Source organism: Manis pentadactyla, chromosome 8 (assembly GCF_030020395.1).
Source record: "Manis pentadactyla isolate mManPen7 chromosome 8, mManPen7.hap1, whole genome shotgun sequence".
In the NCBI taxonomy this organism is placed as follows: domain Eukaryota; kingdom Metazoa; phylum Chordata; class Mammalia; order Pholidota; family Manidae; genus Manis; species Manis pentadactyla.
This window is the reverse complement of record NC_080026.1, coordinates 105,946,959-105,965,083: the sequence shown is the minus strand read 5'-3', so window position 1 is coordinate 105,965,083 and position 18,125 is coordinate 105,946,959. Positions and strand designations below refer to the sequence as shown.

The following is an 18,125-nucleotide window of genomic DNA, read 5'->3' as shown; positions in this document are numbered from 1 at the left end:
AATAATAATTCTGAAAAATTTTAAGTTGTGGGACAAAGTTCTTTTTAACAATTTACTAGGCAAAATGTTAAAATTCAAATATCGTACAGAATAAAAAGCAAAACAAATTCACCTCAATGAAAACTCATCAAGTACCTACTACATGAAAGGTATTATCTGTTATGCTAATGGCAATACATTTGGTCAATGGAGTAAAATAACAGAAATTCCTTTAAAATTTTCTTACTAGTTTCACACTTTTTATATAAAGGTCCCCAGTTTTTTATTTTTGTCTTTTAACAAGTAATAGCTATGCATTTAGAGAGTTTATTCCCTTGAATTAAAAAAAGCAGTTACAAACTGGTTAGAGACCCTCACCTTCTGGAAGATGTAGAGAGATGGAAATGTACGGGATATGTCCAATTTAATTAATTCCAGACTGGCCTCCCGATCAGCAACAGATATACCTGCATTTATCATGTAGGTAAAATTAAAATGATTACTTGGCTGTACCCAGTTCAATTTTGTAAACAAAGAATGATCACATTGCATATATGTTATTTAGGTAAAGTTAAAAGCTGAATAATCAAGAAATTTAAAGAAATGCCACATAGCTTTTGATGGAACTTCGAGCCTCTTATATGAAGAAAATATCATATACTTATCAGAAAGTTATATAGTGAAAGATTTCTACTTCTAGTTTTTACAGAAGGTAGGGGCAGACTATCACTCCCACAGTAACAACCAGGAAAAAATAAATTTCAAATATAACATTTTTTTTAAAGGCCAAAAAGCAATGGACACAGAAAGTTCCAGAGGATTTAAATGCCAGAAAAACAGGAGCCTTTCCTAGGTGACTGGAGACCAGGGGCTGGTTTTCTTCCTAGGGGCATCTACACCAAGTCTGGTCATGGGCTCAGGACTAAGCTTGCCATTGACAAAGGTACTCTTGCTTGGGGAAAGAGAAACAAGAAGAGCTTTTCATGGCTAAATAAGCTTTTTGTGGCTAAAGGATGTGATAGGAATAGGAAGAGCCTGAATGTGTATCTGGTTTACCCCTATGAGACTTTTGCTGAATGCTAAGTGTAGTGCAATAGGGCAGCTGGAAAGGCAGAATGAAAATCTCTCCAAATCACATGATTCCTGGAAGAGTGTCTCATTAGATGAAGGAGCATGTAGTCAAAATAGGAGTTCCTCCCATCAAGAAAACTGAAACTCAGGATGAACTAAGTTTATTTAAAGCTGCAATATTGCCCTAACCTAGCTCAGTTATTGACTTAATTGAGTTGATAATCCAACTGCCAAATAGAAAAGAGCATGCTTCCTTGACAGAGGAAATAATCAGCTTAAGTTTATACATTCTTTTTATATGTAATAACTGATATACAATTTAAAATTTTAAGATACAGAAAGAAATAGGAAAATAGGACTTATAATCAAGGGTAAATAAAGCCAGCCAATAGAAGCAAACCTGCAGAATATCCAGTATTGGAATTAATGAACAAGAACATTAATGGAAGAAAATAAAGGAGAAGATGGGAGTAAATGTATGGGATGGAAAGAAGAACAATTCCCACAGAAAAACAGAATCTACAGAAAGAACCAGGTGGACATTCTAGAATTTAAAAATATAGTATCAAAATTAAAGACTCATTGGATAGGTTTAATAGACTGGATATAGGAAAAGAAGAGGATTAGTGAACTTGCTTATAGGTAAGTAAAAGTCATCTAAATTGAGGTACAGAAAAAAAAATTTGTAGACTTGTGGGACACTCAGAAATGGTCTAACACACTTGTAATGGAGTCACAGAAGGAGAGAAGTAATATTTGCAATGATGGCCAAAAAGGTCATTAAATGACAATTGCAACTTATAAACACCCAGGAAATAAGAAATCAGTAACTAAAATAAAACAGTACTTTTGACTGGAACATTCAATTAATTTCTATTAAAAGTGCAGCTTCTACCAATCAGTTATGACAACATGTCTCAGAAGTAAATGCTTGTAATTTTTATTCTTATACTTTCAATGCTTTATGAGAATAAATTAAAAAATAATGAAACAGCTAAGGCCCTGCCCATATAAAACTTCTTATATCTTCATCTTCCTTGTACTTTCAGTTTCCCACAAATAGCTGACATAGCTAGCTAATAGATCTCAGGATATTACATGTACCCTTCCCAAAATCAACTCTTCTCTCTAACCTTGTTTAATCATTTTCCTCATCCTACTGTTTATTTTTCTAAAACAGAAAAGAGCATTCAAGGAATTTAACTGAGTTGTTCACATACTCATAGAAAATCACTCTGAGATATGCCCCAGTTCTCTATTCTACGCTGTGTTCATTTTTAGAGTTTTACTTACAGGCAAGTGAAGAGTGTTTGCTATATAAGTAGAACAAATACAGAATGAAAAGTGACTAGCAGAGAAATAACTCCCCATTATTCAGGACAACAGTGGTTGAATAAGTTTACCTAAATTTAATAAACTATGATGACACGAAAAGTGTTCTGTTTTCTCCAAAAGATTAGGGAAAAAAAATGGTGAAAGTGGAGGGAAAGATGGGGGCTATGAATGAGCGAATAAATGAACAGAGGTTAAGGCATGATAAGAATTATAAATAATATAGTAGAGAGTGTGTGCAAGTAAACAGAGAGACAGGAGATCACGAGTGTGAAAATCATCTATCTTTAAGTAAGAGTTGGCCTAAAAATACTTCATCCCATTACTCTTACTGTTGTGATTAAATCCTGGGCTCTGGAATCCAACCACCTGGGTTCACAGCTTTACTGCCTACCTACTTGAACCTCAGTTTCCTCTTTATTGTTCAGGATAATACCACTATTATCAACATTAAAAGTTACTAAAGGGTTGTTAACATTAAAGGAGAAATGTATGTAAAGCAATTATTACAGTTCTGACAGACAGTAAAAATTACACTAATATCTCCAGCAACTGTATTTTCATCCAGAAATTTTCACTGAAGAAAAAATCACACCTTCAGTATCATTCTCTGAACTTGTTTCACTGAAGCTTTTCCAGCGTTCTTTTGCTCTTGAGAGGAAGATTTCATAGAGTTCTGGGGCAGAAAAAGAACAATTATAAATAGTAAGAAATAAATTTACAAATTTTTATTTTTACTCTTAAACATAAAAATATTATTATGGATCAGGTCTCCCCTGTGTTGCAGGCATCAAAAAAATGTGTAAATTCAAGTACTTGACTCTGTCAAAACTATTCATTGCACAACCAGAAAGACAGCGAAGAACAATACTGCAAAGTGGTCACCCAACTAACTATAATACAGAATGCATGTATGCAGGAGGAGACGCTTCTGCTAAAGGAGTATTATTAGAATAGCAGAAACATCCTTTTTGGAGTCAGTCAGACCTAGATTCAATTCAAATTCCAGCTCTGACACTACCTGTGGAACTTGAAGAAAGTTACTTGATCACTCTGAAACTTGGTTTTCTTCATCTGTAAACTGGAGAAAAATAACACCTACTCATGGGGTTACTGATGATTAAATAACTTATGTAATGCTCCTGACACCATATAGACCCTCCATAAATGCTAGTTGTTGCTTTCCTTCTCTCTTGAAACTTGTTTCTCCATTATTACATTGCCATCTAAAGCTACCTACGTTATCCAAAGCAACCTAAACTTCACACAGATTTGGCTAGAGGGTCTACATACAAAAATCTCTACCTCTTATCTTTTTACTTTAAGTGTCCCATCACTTTGAGACTGCCACTCTATGTTTCCATATGCAGGATCTTAATAAAACTTTAAGAGCAAAAGAAAGTGGAAATTTTTCTTTATTCTCAAATTTTAATTGTCTTTACTTTCTAACTAACCAATACAGATATTTTAAATTACACAAAAGCAGTAAATTTCAATGACAGAAGAACAGCAAAAAGTATTTCGTACCCAACACCAAAATTTATATATTGTTCCAAATACCAAGAACATTTTTGCTTCAAATAAACTTTTTAAAAAATGTGTTTTTAAAGCTAATACATGAACATAATTTTTAAAAAATTCAAATAGTACAAAACAGTATAGAGTGAGAAATAAATTTCCTTCCCTCACATGTAACTATGCTTACCAGAGCTCAAAGATGAAAATATGAATGCACAAGTATATGACATGTATCTTCCTTAACAAAAAATGTGGCAACATATTACAGCATTCATCTGCATCTTACGATATTATACTGAAAGTTGTTTCATATTAGAATAAATATGCTTTAGTTTTTATTTTTACAACTGCACAGTATTCCAATGTATGACTGTATAATACTAAGTATTCTTATACTACCAAGAATCATATATTTCAAGCAGACTGATTTTTCTGATACTTTTCTCTCTTCTGTTCACTTTTCATTACTACTGTTTTAGAAAGCAGAATTAAAAAAGAAATCAAACTTAAAATTTCTATTATTTGTGTCCAAGTCCACCAATGATTTTTATAATTTTAAAATTTAGATAGAATTTTTTTTGCAGTTACCAGGAACCAAACTGAAGTTAGCACCTTTTGCTTTCAAATTGACTCCAAGCCAGGTCCACTTTCACTATTCTACTAGAGTATTAAAACTGTCTTGGAAGAAGAAAGGCTTACTGAACAAATCATCACCTTTGGAAGCCACAAAATTGATCCAGTAATAAAAATGTAGTAATGTACTTTAAAATATCAAAGGACATCTTTCCAGGGAAAGTTAGAGTACTTATTTATAATAAGGGGACTTGTATCTCAGTTCAACTCCATACTTAATTCCACATGTTACACTTATTTTGAACCTATAAATGCAGAACTTAAAGCAAACTTAAAGATGTACCTTGGACTTGAATAGACAATACTCTGAGATTAGTGTATGTTTCACTTTCTGATTTTCTGACGATGATACTGCATATACTCTCAGCAAATTTTGCTTTCACTGTAATTTTATATTATCAAAAATAACTGTTAGAAAAATCCTTTGAGATAGCTAATAATCTTACTCCTATTTTACAGATGAAGAAAAATAAGACTTCTAGCTTTTAAGTAATTTGCCCAAGGTCACAAACCTAATATATAGTGGAACCAAGATTTGAACCATATTTTACTTAATTACTATCTTATTTGTAGATAGTAATTCTTAATTATTATCCCTAATGGCTATAAATTTCATAATTTAAAAAATACAACAGGTATAATGAAACTATTAAAGTATTTGAAGCTTATTTCTCCATTTATGACATTGCCATCTAAAGCTACCTAAGTTATCCAAAGCAACCTAAACTTCACACAGATTTGGTTAGAGGGCCTACATACAAAAATCTCTACCTCTGTCTTTTTACTTTAAGTGTCCAACTGAGAAAGTTACGTTCTCAAAACTAAATTTACTTCAATCAAAATTTGGCTTGCTTCCCACCACTAATGAAAAATAAGAGAATGAGTATCCATTCCATTAATGAATATAGAATTGTTTAGTAGAGAGGGAACATAAAACTACACTGAAAATAAATGACCCAGGGATGTTACAAACTAGAAATTTAAGCTTAAAAAAGAACTTTTCAGTTATATTAATTACATTAATCACACTTAATACCAACTTAGCCAATATTTTAACATTTATCAGGATACTTAAGATTCTAAAGCCAAACTTTTCAACACACCTGCAAACAAAACAGAATTTCAAATAACATCACCTCATCTGTATGTAAAATCAATTCTTACAACTTCTAACAATTACAATATGTTCAACAATCTTTAACATCAAAGATTTTAATTATCTAATTGAAAGTTCTCACTATAATGTAAAAACATTCCCTTTTCATTATTCTAAGCATAGAAGGCAAAAGAAACCTTTGTTTTATTTAGAGAAAACAGTTAAGTCAGGTAGATGCTAACCTTTTTTTGCGGGGGGATTCTGAGGTACTGTATTCTTTCTTTGATTTTGTATTTTTATTAAGGTATTATTGATATACACTCTTATGAAGGTTTCACATGAAAAAACAATGTGGTTATTACATTCACCCATGTTATCATGTCCCCCCCAATACCCCACTGAAGTCACTGCCCATCAGTAAGATGCCACAGAGTCACTATTTGCCTTCTCTGTGCTACACTGTCTTCCTCATGATCCCCCAGCATCATGTGTGCCAATCATAATACCCCACAATCCCTTTCTCCCTCCCTTTCTCCCTCCTTCCACCCCTCCCCTTTGGTAACCACTAGTCCTTTCTTGGAGTCTGTGAGTCTGTTGCTGTTTTGTTCCTCTAGTTTTGCTTTGTTGTTATACTCCACAAATGAGGGAAATCATTTGGTACTTGTCTTTCTCCATCTGGCTTATTTCACTGAGATGCCAAGCTTTTTTAAGCTGAATTTAAAACTTAATTCTTCCTTTAAATTCTATTTTTAAAATTAAGAAAAAGTCCAGTTAAACTATATTCATTATATTTGTGAAAATCAGTTTTAAAAAGCATACATAATCATGTCATTCAAAGTTGCCATCATTTTAATATTAAAGATAAACATTTAGATTTGTTATAATTCTGTCCAGTTATTTATAATGCTGATTGCTGCAATGAACATCCTTGTAAAAAAGCTTTTGCACCTAATCTTGATAATTTCCTTAAATTCTTATAAATGGAATAAATAGGTCAAAGTACTTCTAAATTTCTTTTAGCCATACTGTATGTTGGTAATTCTCATTCATTTTAATTACTTTTGAGAGGTAAGAAAGAGTACTTTGCTGTTCTTTTAACATATATGTCATTGATTTGGCTATTACTAGGAAAATTAATAAATCATATTAAAGCCAAACTGTGGAATACAGTGCAGCTATAGTACACTTGTATGAACTAACATGGAAGGATGTTCAAGATAGATTATAGTGTAAAAAAAAGAAGCCACAGAATAATCTTATGACATAAATTTCTTTTTTTGGAGGAAAAAAGAAAGGAAGAAGAGAAGCCTTAAAAATTATCATATGTAGATGAACATATTTTTTTATGTGCTTACAAAAAAGTTCTGGAAAAGCATACACCAAATTGCTAACATACTTATAGTAGGATCAAAAGCAGGAGTTTGGGTGGAAGAGGGGGAAGGGACATGTAGTTTGTACTGCTGCTTGACTTTTTTTCAATAAATATGTAAATTTAAGCAACCATAACAATATTTATATTATTATTCTAGAGTCCCTAAGCCCTTCAGTGGTACCAGTGTGTAGCCTTATCACTGTCACTCAGACCCATTTAGCACATTTTATTATTAACTATTTTACATTTTCCCTTATTTGATATTATACTAATTTTATCTTTTTAACTTTTTTAAAAAAAACTTCATCAAAACTACTCTACATTTTACTCATATCCTTCAATGTTTTAAGAAACCTAAGAAAATAAAATAACTCCATGAGAATCTTCCTTTTGTTTTTTAACTTTAAATTTTTAAAAAAAATACAAAAAGACTGCTTTGGCTAGAAATGCAGGAAAATAAATTTCTAGTCTTCTCCCAATATTTGTTTTTTTGAATAAAGGGGAAACTTCCCCACAATCAGAGTATTTTATTTTTCCTTGTTTATACTTATTCACCCACTGCTTCCTAGAATCCCAGAGGTTTATGCAGTTACCTACAGGTAAGATATTTGGATGACAAGAATATTACTGATGGTTGTAAACTAAAAGAAAACCCACAAATCTTATTTATATAATATGAAATATAGTAACTTAACTTATTAAATTGTACCAGGTTTTAGAGGGGGCAGGAAATGTAGCATGCTCTTAAAATGACATTATGTATGGTAATGCCTTTTTAAATGGCCAATCTACTAATCTGCTTTGTAGCTCTGGAGATGCTATTTGTATGTGTGGGAGTAACTGAATATAGAATACAAACCAGGAGTGATATTTAGTTCATTTCCTACAGCTAGACTCCAAACTTTCCCACGAACACTAGGGGGCAATCCCTGCCACCACAATTCTCGAACTCTTCTTGTACTACGCCTAGAATTAAAGGGGGAGAAAAAGGAGAAAGTTACTTTTTATAACAAAAATACTAGTTGCATGATGGCTTACCTAGCCTGTGGCCAAGTGACTGAATGATTTTTAGGAGCAGAGAGAGTTAAGTGTATGATGCTTTCTTTCCCTTTGGTTCATGTGTGTAGATAACAAAAGCCTAAAAAAATACATAGTAAAGAGGACAACAGTAATGTAGAGGGAACTGCCTTTTATAGCTGCAATTTACATTATGGAGACAATGAAGAAATCAGAAATATGTGGACTATTATGAAAAAACAAGGTAAAAGGAAGAACAAAAGCAGAAAAACCAATTCAATACCAAAACGAAAATCATACAGTACTCAGGACTGTGAAGGCCCTGGTCTTTGACTGACTGTAGCCTGCTTAGGAGTGTGGGTGGGCTTTACAATCAGATAGACCTTAGTTCAAATCTGGTTTAACCATTCATTACTTGTATAACCTTGGGCAAATCACTTAACCTCTCTGACCTTGAGCTCCCCTATAGATAAGTGGGAGTAAAGGTTGTAAAAATCAAATGCAATTACTTATGTAAAGAGCCTAATATAGTATCTATCACATTGTGCCAATAATCAACACATTTCCAACACATCTCCTACAGTAGGCATTGCAAAAGACATCTCCTACTCTCCAGTCTAGAGAGAAAATAGGGATGTACAAATATAAAAAATAAAAATAAAAACCAAAGTAAAGCAAGAGGTATATTAGTTTCAAAGTGCAATGGGATATTACAGATGGAAAGATCGTATATACCATCTTCTCTTGATTATGAGAGAAGCATATTAAGAATCACTTTAACATTTAACATTTAATTAATGTATCTTACAGTGAATGTACATATATAATTTAATATTTTCTTTGCAAAAACCTGCTATTACATCAATAGTACATCTTGCAACAGATGGTATGTTAGAATCAAGAAAATACGGTAACTAAAGAAATTAAGTTTTATGGATCAACTAGCATTTCAGATGGGACTCAAAGGATAGGTAAGATTTGGACAGGCATAGAGGGTGCTCACTATGAGAGGTAGGTATTAGAGACTGAAGGATTTATAAAAGCAAAGGCACAGAAATAAGCACGAAATTTTTCAGACATTGGTTAACAGTGTAATCTAGCCAAAGCCTAAGCTACATGGTGGAAGTAATAAAAACAGAGTTGCAAACATGAGATCTTTGGAAACAGACTGGAATTCAGGAAAAGTCTGCTTACTTACATTACTTCCCAATTGGGCAGTATTTCATTGATCCAAATTACCATTGCACTTGCAATATTTTCTTCTTGTTTAAATCGTTCTTTCATTATCTTTTTTCTTCTATGTGCTTCTTTGATTTCTGTTTTAAAGAAGAATGATTTCAACACAAAAGAGCTAAATCAAAACACCCTTCTTCTACCTGTCTACAGAAGATGCTTTCTCAAAAAGAATACTCCAATAACAAGGAAGGAAGGAAGGGAGGGAGGGAAGGAGAGGAGGAAGTAAAGACAGGGAAAGAGAAGAGGGGAAAAAGGAAGAAAATGAACATGATTAACATAATTTTAAAGTAATATTTCCTCTTCTACAAATGGAAAAAGGTCAGAAAAATCATTTAAATAATTATTTTATCACACATCCTGTTTATGCTTAATCAATGAACTGAAAATTGTCATGAATTAACTATGTAAAAAATAACTGCGAGCAACTAACCAATACCCTTTCTTCATACAAGAGGTTTATGAATTTCCTCACATAAAACCACATGACATTAAAAAATGATGTTGCCAATGTTATTACTACAATGAACCCTTTCTGGTATGTTTTACTCTATGAATTAGATTGAAATGAACTCTCCTAGCACACACATAAACACAATACCCCTCTGAAATCAGAAGTCAGAATTTTGAAAAAAGAGATGCCTCAAAAATAGAGAAGTATTATATATATGTATATAATTTTATATTGTATATATGTATGTATATACTTTTAGAACCAATGGGGAATTAAGCAATCAGCTAGCCAAACTGTTTTCTAATTGTGTTTCACATGTGCCTCAGAAACCACCTTAAGGGGCAAGCAGCTTCACTTTCTTTCATTTGTTTTATATACTCAGATTCTATGTATGATTTCTTTGGAAAGGTTCCATTGCTTAAAAAAAAAGTGCTTATGGTGAGGATTGAAAGCCTGTTCCCATACTCTACAGATGAGGAAACTAACATTAGGTCTATGTAGAGTGTTACATCCAGGTAGTGTCAAACAGGATTAAAGCACTGACCTTCTGATTTCCCAATTCCAAATTATTTCTATCATATCATGTTGTTAGGTTTGTGCACATATCAAATATCTTATATACTGATGAAATAGTAAAATCAATGTTGAGAGTCAGTTAAAATTTGTTGCATATGTTAGAAATATTTCAGTCTGTACAGTAAAATAAACTCAACCAATGTGTAAATAATTAGGCCTTTTAGAAAGCTATAACTGGTCTTATAGGCTTACTAAAACATTAAAGAACTAACTTCATTTCCAAAACAGTGCCACAAAATAGAACTGTGTACTATGATAATATTCCATTCACTTGGTCAAAGAGAAAAATCAGTTGTTAAAAAGGCCTATGTCTAAAAATATATATAGCTGCATAACATTTTCTAAAACATATCCTGAATTAACACAGTTAGTACATAAATACTGTTAAATTATCCTTATGTTATACTTTTTAGTTGGAGGAGAGAATGAATGAGTAAGTGTGGGAATTTATACACATGAGAGTATTTGTTCATGTGCCTGTCCAAAGAGCATGACTGGGATTCTACAGAGACACCATTAAGTCACAAAAGCAGTTTTAATTTTAAATCATAATCTCACAGCCATATAGGAAGTTATCTTAAAGTGTTAAAATTATTAAATTATAAGATACCAAAAGTTTAAAAACTGTAAAAGAAGTGAATTTCATGAGTAAATTCAAGAATAATATCTTCAATTCTAAGTTAGTAGTAGTCCAAGGTTTATGACTATATTACAAAGTCCATCATAGATAATCTGTTGCCTTTCTCCTCATATGTTTTTTATAAAAGTACTTTCAGAAAAACTATGATTGTAGTATGACATTTTACTTCTCTTTAGGTACAGATTTAGTTAGAAAAATAAGAAATTAGCATCATCTTAAAGACATACTTGATCAATTTTACCATCTTACCCTCCTGTTGAAATTAACCAACAGGTTAATTTCTTGTTGAAATTAGTAAATCAAATACACTAATTGGAGTTAAATTTTATACCTCGTTTTTTAGCCTCAGCCACCATCTCATCATATTCTTGTCTGTGACGTGAAGCTTCTTCCATGGATTTTGCAGGAAGATTTCTGGGGGAAAAAACAATTCTTAAAACAATTTGAAAAAGACTTTTAATGTATTGACTTCTTCCTTTTTATAGCCAGATAAAAAAAATTTCTAACCTCATTTCATACATTAAGGTTGAAAAGAATTCTACATTTTAGAAAAGAATTGGAACACAGACTACTAATATTTGTTACATATGTTATTATATTTATGTCATATGTATGTTTATATATTAAACATGTCAGATTTCAGCCAATATTTCTAAGTTATTTGTTAAACTCACTACAGGTTTTTTTTTCTTTCTTTGTTTTTTTTAAATTAGGTACCATTGATATACAATCTTATGCTCAGGTTTCATATGAGCAACATTGTGGTTACTACATTCCCCCCTATTATCAAGTCCCCACCACATACTCCATTACAGTCACTGTCCATCAGTGTAGTAAGATGCTATAGAGTCACTACTTGTCTTCTAACTGTGCTATACTGCCTTCCCCATGCCCACCCCCATATTACGAATAATACATAATTGTATATTATATACAAAAAGCTAATTGTAATGCCCCTTTTCCCCCTTCTCCCTCCCTTCCCAGCTCCCTTGCCTTTGGCAACCGTTAGTCCATTTTTGGGTCCTACCACAGTTACTTTTTTTTGTTGTTGTTGTTCACAAGGATAAATTGGTCATAGGTTTTTTTTAATACAATTTTTTTATTACAGTTGTTTTTAAGTAAACTTTTAAAGGTATAATTTATATACAATAAAGTGAATGTGCTTGTTTTAGAGTACAGTTCAATGAATTTTGCCAAATGTATGTATCTGTGCTACCAATATACTAGTCAAGATATAGAACATTCTCATCACTCCAGTTTTCCTGTGATCCCTTTGCACTCAATACTTACCTATCTTCTACCTTATAGGGAATCACATCTCTGATTTCTATCACTACATCAGTTGGTTGCCTTTAAAAGAATTTCATATATACTCTTTTGTGTCAGGCTTTTTTTGCTCAGCATATTTTTGAAATTCATTCATATTGGTCTGTGTATTAGTAATGTATTCCTTTAAATTTATGAGTAGTGTTTCATTTATCCACACAGATAAGCATTTAGATTGTTTCCAGTTTGGGGCCACTATAAATTAGGTATTATAAATATTAATTTTAAGTCTTTGTGTTGGCATCTGCTTTCATTTCTCTTGGGTAAAAACCAAGGAGTAGAATTCTTGGGGCATATGGTAACTGCATGTATACTTCTATAACAAACTGCTTTCTGCTTTTAGAGTTTTAAGATAACATTCGAAATAAAATATGATCATCAGTTAATCCCTTGCATCTATTTTGGTTTATAAAATCCATGGTTTCGTAGAGTCAGTGATTTAGATATATGACTAGGCAAAAAGAAATACATTTGAATATTATCACACATCCAAATTTATAATAATAATGTCTGGGTTTTTGCCTCAGTTTTAAAAATTATTTCCAACAGGCTAGGGTGGGCAAGGATATTTTGCTTCTTCCTCTCAAGTTAAGATTCCTCATATATGTTGCAGCATAGAAAACTAATGGTTGAGGTTTTGCTTCAGAGCATAATGGAATAAGAGGGACCAGGTTTGCCCTCTCACCTTAATTAACTAAAAAAATCAAATCAGAATATATTAAACAACAATATTTAGACACTGGACAATAGGCAGTGCAAGACAGTGATCCTTATGAGAAAGGAAACAAACAAGGTAACCATGTAAGTGCCTAAATTTAGTTTCCAGGTGTCAGTGCTTGAAGGGAGCACCCCAAAAGAGTCTTGCTGAGTTGAGGGAATAGTTTGGAGGTGGAGAGTGTGAGATAGCTAAAATGTTCACATCAGAGTATTAAAGAGGAGTCCTCTCAAGTCTTCGGGTGAATACAGATTTATGCAAGTGTGTAATTAAACTACGGTAGAGAAGGAAAGAAGTACCAGAAAGGAACTGGAAGGACAGTCTTAAAAATCACGCACCAGCAACAGTGGAAAGATCTCCTAACAAAGATGGCATCTGGTGGCATCCTTAGGGTACTTCTTCAGTGGTGAAGATGAATTATCTCTAAACTAGAGGCTATTCTAGAACACCCTACAATGATTAAGTCAAAAGGAACAAACAAAATCAAAATAACTATGTGCCAGACTAAAGCCAAAAAATATGTAAAATATCACCAAAAAGTCTAACATCCAACTATGTAAAATCACAATACCTGCTATCTAATAAAAATCACTAGGAATACAAAGAAGAAGGAAAATAAAATTCATAATGAAAATAAAAAATCAACCAACAGAGGTGCTCAAAATGGCGGTGTGAGTAGGGCAGTGGAAATCTCCTTCCAAAACCATATATATTTTGAAAATACAGCAAATACAATTATTCCTAAAAGAGAGACCAGAAGATACAGTATAACAGCCAGGCTACATCTATATCTGCAAGAACTCAGCATCCCACGAAAAGGGTAAGATACAAAGCCATGACCCGGCGGGACCCGAGCACTCCCCCCACCCCAGCTCACCAGCAGGAGGAAAAGAATCAGAACAGGGAGGGAGTGGAAGCACAGGACTGTTAAATAACCAGCCCTAGTAATCTGCACCAGGAACACAGACATACATTGCATGGTGTACTGGATATTAGAGAAATGGAAAAGTAAAATCCAAGATGGAGACTGCAAGCGGGTCCCCACAGCCAGCTCCCCTGGGACAAAAGAAAAGCGGGCTCTTTAAAAGTCTTAAAGGGACAAGAGTATAACAGGTGGACAAAATCGTCCCGGCACACTCAGTCCAGCAGTCTGGGAATCTTAAGGAAATTCAGGCACCCAAACCCCCTGAGGGGCAATGCAGCTCTGAAGCCCCTCACGGCAATAAGCAGCCTGCTGTACATTGTATCCTGCTGGCACTGCAAGGAAACCAGCTGACCGGTCATTGCTGCATACCAGCTGGGGAGCAACCACACAGTCTTCTCCCAGAGCACAGCTAACCAGGCCAGACCTAAAGGCTGCCACCAGCATGCAGCTGCCCAGCACAGACAGAGGAAGCCGGCGCAAATCCACAGGCATGAAGGAGCACCGTTCTTGCAGGAGAACAAATGCTGTGTGCCTGCAACCCCCGGCAGTCTCCTAGGACATTCTGAGGGCTGCCCCACCCACAGGAGCTCAGGGAATTAACCCAGAGACTGCTCCCTGTATGTGGGTAACTGGCACAGGCAGTGGAGAGGAGCAACGTGACCAACAAGCAGGAAGGGACTTTATTCTCCCAGCTGACACACTGGCCACTTGCCAGCAATCATTTATCACCAGGAAAAGGCAGAAGAACTTGGTCCAATTCAAAATCACTCAATGCCAGAGAGAGGGCCTGGCGAGATAGATATAATGAATTTTCCTGAAAAAGATTTCAAAATAAAAGTCATAACCTTGCTGATGGAGCTGCAGAGAAATATGCAAGAGCTAAGGGATGAAGTCAGGAGAGAGATTACAGAAATGAAACAATCAATAGAAGGACTTAAGAACAGACTGCATGAGGTGTAAGAGAGTGTTAATGGAATAGAAATCAGAGAACAGGAATACAGAGAAGCTGAGGCAGAGAGAGATAAAATGATATCTAGGAATGAAAGAATATAAAGAGAACTGTGTGACCAATCCAAACAGAACACTATTTGCGTAATAGGGGTACCAGAAGAAGAAGAGAGAGAAAAAGGGATAGAAAGTGTCTTTGAAGAAATAATTGCTGAAAACTTCCCCAAGCTGGGGAAGGAAATAGTCTTTCAGACTATGGAAGTCCACAAATCTCCCAACACAAGGGACCCAAGGAGGACAACACCAAGACATATAATAATTAAAATGACAAAAATCAAAGAAAATGACAGGGTATTAAAGGCAGAGAGAGAGAGAAAAAAGATCACTACAAAGGAAAATCCATCAGGCTATCATCAGAATTCTCAGCAAAAACATTACAGGCCAGAAGAGCATGCATGATATATTTTGTGCAATGAAAAAGAAGGGCCTTTAACCAAGAATATGGTATCCAGCACGATTATCATTTAAATTTGAAGGAGGGATTAAACAATTTTCAAATAAGCAAAAGTTGAGGGAACTTGTCTCCCACAAATCACCTCTACAGAGTATTTTAAAGGGACTGCTGCTAGATGGCACTACTCCTAAGGCTAAATTTATGTCACCACAGAAAATAAAATCACAGCAAAGAAAGCAGACCAACCAAATACTAACTAAAGGCAAAATATAAAATCAACTATCCACAAAAGTAGTCAAAGGAAACACAAAAGAGTACAGAATAAAACCCATAACATATAAAGAATTGAGGAGGAAGAATAAGAAGGGAGAGAAATAAAGAGTCATTAGACTGTGTTCATAATAGAATAATACGTGAGTTAAAGTTAGATAGTTAGTAAAGAAGCTACCCTTGAACTTTTGGTAACCATGAATCCAAAGCCTGCAATGGCAATAAATACATACCTATCAATAATCACCATAAATGTAAATGGACTGAATTCACCCATCAAAAGACACAGGGTAATAGAATGGAAGAAGAAGCAAGACCAATCTATAGGCTGCTTACAAGAGACTCACCTCAAACCAAAAGACATACACAGACTAAAAGTGAAGGGATGGAAAAAGATATTTAATGCAAACAATAGGGAGAAAAATGCAGGAGTTGCAGTACTTATATCAGACAAAATAGACTTCAAAACAAAGAAAGTAACAAGAGTTAAAGAAGGACATTATATAATGATAAACGGGGCAGTTCAACAAGAGGATATAACCATTATAAATATCTATGCACCGAACATAGGAGCACCGATATAGGTGAAACAAATACTAACAGAATTAAAGGAGGAAACAGAATGCAATGCATTCATTTCAGGAAAATTCAACACACCACTCACTCCAAAGGACAGATCAACCACAGAGAAAACAATTAAGGACAGAGAGGCACTGAAAACACATTAGAACAGATGGACCTAACAGATATTACAGAATTCTACAACCAAAAGCAGCAGGATCACATTCTGCCCAAGTGTACATGGACCATTTTCAAGATTAGACCACATACTAGGCCACAAAAAGAGCCTCAGTAAATTCAAAAAGATTGAAATTCTATGAACCAACTTCTCAGATCACAAAGGTATAAAACTAGAAATAAATTGTACAAAGAAAACAAAAAGGCTCACAAACACATGGAGGAGGCTTAACAACATGCTCCTAAATAATCAATGGATCAATGACCAAATTAAAACAGATAAAGCAATATATGGGGAAAATGACAACAGCACAAACCTCCAACTTCTGTGGGATGCAGCGAAGGCAGTTCTAAGAGGAAAGTATAGTACAATCCAGGCAAATTTAAAGAAGGAACAACAATCCCAAATGAATAGTCTAAAGTCACAAATATTGAAACTGGAAAAAGAAGAAGAAATGAGGCCTAAAGTCAGCAGAAGGAGGGACATAATAAAGAGAAGAGAAGAAAAAGCATTCAGCAAAATTCAACATCCATTCGTGATAAAAACTTTCAACAAAATGGATATAGAGGGCAAGTACCTCAACATAATAAAGGTCATATATGACAAACCCACAGCCAACATTATACTTAACAGTGAGAAGCTGAAACCTAAGATCGAAAACAAGACAGGGATGTCCACTCTCCCCACTGCTATTCAACATAGTCCTGGAGGTCCTAGGCATGGCAATCAGACAAAACAAAGAAATACAAGGCATTCAGACTGGTAAAGAAGAAGTCAAACTGTCACTACTTGCAGATGACATGATATTGTACATAAAAAACCCTAAAGACTCCACTACGAAAATACTAGAACTAATATCTGAATTCAGCAAAATTGCAGGATACAAAAATTAATATACAGAAATCTGTTGCTTTCCTGTATACTAACAATGAACTAGCAGAAAGAGAAATCAGGAAAACAATTCCATTCACAATTGCTTCAAAAAGAATAAAATACCTAGGAAAAAACCTATCAAGGAAGTGAAAGACCTATACCCTGAATACTACAAGACACTCTTAAGAGAAATTAAAGAGGACACTAATAAATGGAAACTCATTTCGTGCTCTTGGCTAGGAAGAATTAATATTGTCAAAATGGCCATACTGCCTAAAGCAATCTACAGATTCAATGCAATGCCTATCAAAATACCAACAGCATTCTTCAACGAACTGGATGGAACAAATAGTTTTAAAATTCACATGGAACCACAGAAGACCCCAAATAGCCAAAGCAACCCGGAGAAGGAAGAATAAAGCAGAGGGGATCTTGCTTCCCAACATCAAGCCCTACTACAAAGCCACAGTAATGAAGACAATTTGGTACTGGCACAAGAACAGAGCCACAGACCAGTGGGAACAGAATAGGGAGCCCAGATATTAACACAAGCATATATGGTCAATTAATATATGATAAAGGAGTCATGAAAATGGGGAAATGACAGCCTCTTCAACAGTTGGTTTTGGCAAAACTGGACAGCTACATGTAAGAGAATGAAACTGGATCACTGTCTAACCCCATACACAAAAGTAAACTCAAAATGGATCAAAGACCTGAATGTAAGTCATGAAACCATAAAAATCTTCGAAAAAAACATAAGCAAAAATCTCTTGGGCACAAACATGAGCAACTTCTTCATGAACACATCTCCCCGGGCAAGGGAAACAAAAGCAAAAATGAGCAAGTGGGACTATATCAAGCTGAAAAGCTTCTGTACAGCAAAGGACACCATCAATAGAACAAAATGGCATTCTATGGTATGAGAGAATATATTCATAAATGACAGATCCA

General features: G+C 34.3%; 1 protein-coding gene across 6 annotated transcripts in view; it reads right to left on the bottom strand.

The window, feature by feature from the left end:
- TBC1D12 (TBC1 domain family member 12) overlaps positions 1-18,125 on the bottom strand; it is a 157,816-nt gene that overhangs the window by 21,468 nt on the left and 118,223 nt on the right. For 5 of the 6 annotated variants that reach the window (XM_036886408.2, XM_036886407.2, XM_036886410.2 and 2 more), the window contains 5 exons: positions 11,253-11,335; positions 9,217-9,334; positions 7,861-7,967; positions 2,978-3,058; positions 358-446 (listed from right to left, as the gene is read on the bottom strand). In XM_036886408.2, coding sequence (XP_036742303.2) covers positions 358-446; positions 2,978-3,058; positions 7,861-7,967; positions 9,217-9,334; positions 11,253-11,335 — 478 coding nt within the window. The remainder of the gene's footprint in view (positions 1-357; positions 447-2,977; positions 3,059-7,860; positions 7,968-9,216; positions 9,335-11,252; positions 11,336-18,125) is intronic. The other variant, XM_057506114.1, reaches the window with a different exon arrangement.